The 6000-nt window shown below is 39.3% G+C and overlaps 1 protein-coding gene across 3 annotated transcripts in view; it reads right to left on the minus strand.

Moving 5' to 3' along the window:
- Positions 1 to 5452, minus strand: part of LOC149780964 (immunomodulatory peroxidase-like) — a 74010-nt gene extending 68558 nt beyond the window's left edge. For all 3 annotated transcript variants that reach the window (XM_089938074.1, XM_089938072.1, XM_089938075.1), the window contains exon 1: positions 5219 to 5452. In XM_089938074.1, the coding sequence (XP_089794200.1) occupies positions 5219 to 5382 (164 nt within the window). In that variant the 5' untranslated portion in view covers positions 5383 to 5452. The remainder of the gene's footprint in view (positions 1 to 5218) is intronic.
- Positions 5453 to 6000: the final 548 nt, after the last annotated feature.

A 6000-nucleotide genomic window follows, 5' to 3' on the forward strand; every position in this document is an offset into this window, starting at 1 on the left:
ATTGCTATTGTTCGAGTTACTTCGTTATTTAGCGCGTTAATCACGTGAGGCAACCTCGATACCCAATCATGAGATCGATTATCTTGGATGAATTCACGCGCGTACTGATATCCGAATAATCGTTCTGCAAGAGTTTTATTGAATCTTTCGACGATAGCCTGATTGTGATGAACACCTACAATACCGCGACGGATTTTAACATTATTCTTTTTCATCAGTGAAGTAACCGCGCCAAGAAATTCTCGACCTGGATCAACCTGGAGAAGCTTCGGCCATGTTAATGGAGATCGTGAATAAATTTCGCTAAACGCCTTAGCGATCTCCGTTGCTGTTTTATTCGATAACGGCTCGGCTTCCTTGTATCTGCTAGCGATATCAACAACCGTTAACACGTATTTGTATGTGACTCCGTCGACGGTATCGTAAGGAAGAAACATTAAATCAGCCTGATGGACTTCATTAGGGACGCTGACAGAGAAACTCGCGTACGGTATTTTCTTAGGCGGAGGAAGATAAATTTGCCAGACTGCCTGTTTCGATAACCACGATTTAGCAACGGATTGTTTTACTTTAGCGGCCTTGGCGAGTTTGGCTATTGCTGATTTTCCTCGCCAAAAACCTCGCGGAGAATAATATATTTGCTCCATTATTATTTACCAGCGCCGAATACTAATTTACCTTTCATCGCGCCTTTTATCAACCAGGTTGCCAATTTTTCTTTGAAACTTTTGTCAGGAATCGCGTCTATTGCATGAATTAGCCTAATATCAGCGAGATGTCTTTGTTGTAAATCTCCGCTGCGATACGCAAGATCGTGATAGTAGCACGCGTTATCGATGGCGTTTACTGGATCCTCGCCAGGATTTGGTTGATTATTATCATTGAGTCTTATATCAAGCCTCGTGCCGGGTCCGCAGTAATTGTATCCTGGCAGATGCTTTTCTCCGGGATATTTCGCCCAGGGCAACCCAGGTAGATTTTTCATGGAGGCGGTAATGTCTCCTCCGGTTCTTCTATTTTTTTTTTTACAAATTTGAATTTGCGTGTCTTACAAACTTCGCATTCTCCTGCAATTGCGTTCCTGTTATTGCGTGTGACGATTTCGGTTGGATTTATCGTAGCTGTGCGCGTGCGACATTTAACACAATATAGATCCATATATTCTAGTAACATGAATGTAATTGATTTTTCGGCCACGAAGCGACGCGAGCAGGTGAAACACAACGCGGTGTTACCAAATTCGATAAGGATGATAATTATTGGCCAGTCTGGTTCTGGAAAGACGCAGTTGTTGTTAAATTTGATAATGCGATGGTTAAAATGGGATAAGTTGTATTTGGTTGCACCGTCCGTTGATGATCAGCGTTGTTATCAAGTGCTAAAAGAATTTAGCGACAATACCGACGAAGGCACAATCGAATTCATCACAGACATCAATGAAGCTCCATCAGTGGAAAATTTAGATGGCGATGTTAATAATCTTGTTGTTTTCGATGATGTTATGCTGGATAAGCAAACTAATCCGGCTAGGATATTTTCGCGTGGCCGACACAAGAACACCGATGTTATTTACGTGACGCAGCGATATACGCAAATTCCGAAAGTAATTAGGGACAATTGTAACATTTTGTCGGTTTTCAATGGCGTCGATACTCACACGCTAAGAAATATTCATCAGACTTGGTGCAACGGCGACATGGACATAAACAAATTCAAAAATTTCTTCAGCCGCGCTCAGGCAACACCGCATAGTTTCATCACGATTAATCTTCACGATCCGCGTAGTAGGTATCGAATTGGTCTCGATCAAATTTACTCATAAATTAGCAGCCAAATTCCATTTCACAAACTTCAAAAATTTTACTACCCCCCCGTAAAATTGTTACTTGAAAATCACGAATTTGCACACAAAAAATTGTAGTCGGGGTTGAATTTACGCAAATTAATTCTCGTAGGAAGGCTTATTTTGGCTTTCTGAGGCTTCTACGGAGAAAGTTTGCGTAGGAAGGTTTATTTTGTCTGTACAGTCTGGTCTGTAGAACTTCCCTGCTGCTCGATGTAGCCTAGAACCCTACACATAGTGCCATTATGATGTAGACTAGAATACATATATTGACATTATGATGTAGATTAGAACACTCCACATTGTCATTATGATCTAGACTATAACACTACACATATTGACATTATGATGTAGATTAGAACAATACACATAATGACATTATGATGTGGACTAGAACACTCCACATATTGCCATTATGATCTAGACTATAACACTACACATAATGACATTATGATGTAGACTCGAATGCAACACATCTTGACATTATGATGTAGACTAGAACACTGCACATATTGTCATTATGATCTAGACTACAACACTACACATAGTGACATTATGATCTAGACTACAACACTATAGATTCTGATATTATGTTGATTTGAACACTCCACACATTGGCATTGTGATATAGACTAGAACAATACACACCTTGACATTACGATGTAGCCCAAAGCCCTACACATACTGACATTATGATGTAGACTAGAACAATACACATCTTGACATTACGATGTAGCCCAAAGCCCTACACATACTGACATTATGATGTAGACTAGAACACTACACATATTGACATTACGATGTAATCCAAAGCCCTACGCATACTGACATTATGATGTAGACTAGAACACTACACATAGTGACATTATGATGTAGACTAGAACACTCCACATATTGTCATTATGATCTAGACTACAACTCTACAGATGGTGATATTATGTTGATTTGAACACTCCACACATTGGCATTGTGATATAGACTAGAACAATACACACCTTGACATTACGATGTAGCCCAAAGCCCTACACATACTGACATTATGATGTAGACTAGAACACTACACATACTGACATTATGATGTAGACTAGAACACTGCACATTGACATTATGGTATAGACTAGAACACTACACATACTGACATTATGATATTGTCTAATGGAATATTTCCATCATGTCAGCCTACAGTCTACACAGACAAGATGAGCATACAACAAACTGAAGTAATGTGTGTTAACAAAGACTGTTAGTATCTGGAAATCTCATGAATTGCTGCAGTGAGGTCTTGCTCATCTTGTCTTTGTGTAGTCTGTAGAATGACGTGATGGAAATACGAGGTCTGGCTCATCTTGTCTCTGTGTAGACTGTAGATTGACGTGATGGAAATATGAGTCTGGCTCATCTTGTCTATGTGTAGTCTGTAGATTGACGTGATGGAAATATGAAGTCTGGCTCATATTGTCTATGTGTAGACTGTAGGCTTACGTGATGGAAATATGAGGTCTGGCTCATCTTGTCTGTGTGTAGACTGTAGGCTTACGTGATGGAAATATGAGGTCTGGCTCATCTTGTCTGTGTGTAGACTGTAGGCTTACGTGATGGAAATATGAGGTCTGGCTCATCTTGTCTGTGTGTAGACTGTAGGCTTACGTGATGGAAATATGAGGTCTGGCTCATCTTGTCTGTGTGTAGACTGTAGGCTTACGTGATGGAAATATGAGGTCTGGCTCATCTTGTCTGTGTGTAGACTGTAGGCTTACGTGATGGAAATATGATGTCTGGCTCATCTTGTCTGTGTGTAGACTGTAGGCTTACGTGATGGAAATATGAGTCTGGCTCATCTTGTCTGTGTGTAGACTGTAGGCTTACGTGATGGAAACATGAGGTCTGGCTCATATTGTCTATGTGTAGACTGTAGGCTTACGTGATGGAAATATGAGGTCTGGCTCATCTTGTCTGTGTGTAGACTGTAGGCTTACGTGATGGAAATATTCCATTAGACTGGATGATAATATAGCGGATCCATCATCTCCATAATCTGGGTTAGGAACAGGAGGCAACTGATAGAAGTCCCCAGACAGTATCACCCGTACACCTCCAAAGTACTTATCACTGCTCCTAACACTTCTTAACAAAATTTCTATTTGATTGGAAACATTCTGACTTAGCATATATAATTCGTCTACGACTATGATGTCCACATTTAAAATGCTGCATTTATTTTTAAGAAAACCATCATATAGCAATAGATTCAATATTTCATCATTGCGAAATCGTCTGTCTTTGATTGCTGAGAAACAATGACTTGTGGTCACATTTAGGTCAGTACTTACGTACTCTTAATACGCTTGCAGCTTTTCCAGTTGATGCTGTTAAAGCTATCCTTCTCCTACTGATGGTCAGTTTATCAATAATTCTGCTAAGTGTGAATGTTTCTCCAGTTCCAGGACAGCCTCTTAAAAGTAAATTATGACCTAGCTCTGCGATCTTCGTAACTAACAACTGCTGCTCATCCCTTTTCTTTGAAGTTAATATACGGACAACAATAAAACAATATTTATAACTGTTCAAGTAATTACAAAAAGTATTGACATGTATTTTCAAAGAATAAGTATGATTCAGGAGTTAACAATGCACTGTACAACAATGTAACCAGCAATCAGCACCAAATTTACCAAAACCAATATTTGTTTTTGCCCCCAAAATTAAAACGCATCACAATGTACATTAACGATATTTACTGCGGACTCGAGGTTGCTCGGATCTTTCCTTTCGGTCAATAGTGAAAATACAAGACTATCCGAATGCAAACGGCACTGCCAGACATTACTTGTCCAGACGTTAAAATCGGCAAATAATTATGGCATTTTCTCCAATATGTCACAAACTGAACGAAGTGTGTCGAGCTGTTTTGAAAATTGAACTATTCTTGATTGCGACTGGCTTAAGTTGGAAATTAGCAGAATAATTAAGATAAACTAGTAGGGTTGGAACTACTGGGGGTGCGGACTGGTGTCTTCCCTTGTATTATATTGTTACAGGTTAGAACCCCCACCCCTTGATTCATGGACAGGTACTCCTATTTACTTTGTAACGAACCCTTGTGCATGTGAGTACAACACATTTCACTGTGACGACTGTATATTGTCACAGATCAGACTAATAATAAAAACAGGGAAAAAAATTTAAAAGCCAATACGAAAGAGACTGGGGATCAACACTTGTTGCCCAAGGCTATAATGGGACAAGAACAAAGACCATCAATGGCTGAATTTTAACAGTCTTAGCAATAAGGGGTCTAATTATCCAAAATAGCATCCTTGAACTGGAAAAAAAGAGCGTAAACGTACTTTCTACGAATGAAGACCAAACACTTACCTTACGGACCACTCTAGAACAAAGGAAACACAGCATAGATACTTGATCCACCACCAATAACGAGAACTATTAAACCAAAGATTGAACATCTCTGGGCTTCCAACAGAACTGTTAATTGACGAGTCATTAAAAGATGTCAACAAACAATTGGAAGTAAAGTGCATAATTCGATAATGGCAATGCACAAAGTATTACACGTGAAAACAGGAAAAGGATATTTCAAATCAATAAAGAACAAGCCAGTAACGTCAGAGCTTTTCTTTACAAACACGGATTGCTCGTGAAAACGTAGTACAACTGTTGCATTTTTTTCACAGGAATTGCAACAAACCCGAGACTATCGGACATGCACCGAAACACCTGGAAAAGCGACGAAATGCTCTGAACGAAACTTGAAAAACAGAACATTTAATAACAGCACGACCAGCCAATATTCAACCGACTAAAGAAGAAACAGCAAATAGCGGCCCAGAAAACAAAAACCATCACTAAAAGAAAGAAAGGCTTCACGATAAAAGAAGTAAGACAACTTCCGAACACAACACCCCCCGACATAAACTTACGAATGGTGTTCGAACAGGGACAAGCCGAGGGAAACATGAAGGGAGGACATGCTACTAAAGTCTAGATTACGAGGGATTACCATAATCACCAAAAAGGGGCTAAAAATAAATGACACATGACTAAAAAACATAAAAACCTCAAACAAAAATAATTGGAAACAGTGAAATATAATAGAGATAGAAGTAAGCTTATATAGGGTTACAGGGTGAGGACCTAAA

Source organism: Sinohyriopsis cumingii, chromosome 16 (genome assembly GCF_028554795.1).
Source record: "Sinohyriopsis cumingii isolate HCF-2022 chromosome 16, ASM2855479v2, whole genome shotgun sequence".
In the NCBI taxonomy this organism is placed as follows: domain Eukaryota; kingdom Metazoa; phylum Mollusca; class Bivalvia; order Unionida; family Unionidae; genus Sinohyriopsis; species Sinohyriopsis cumingii.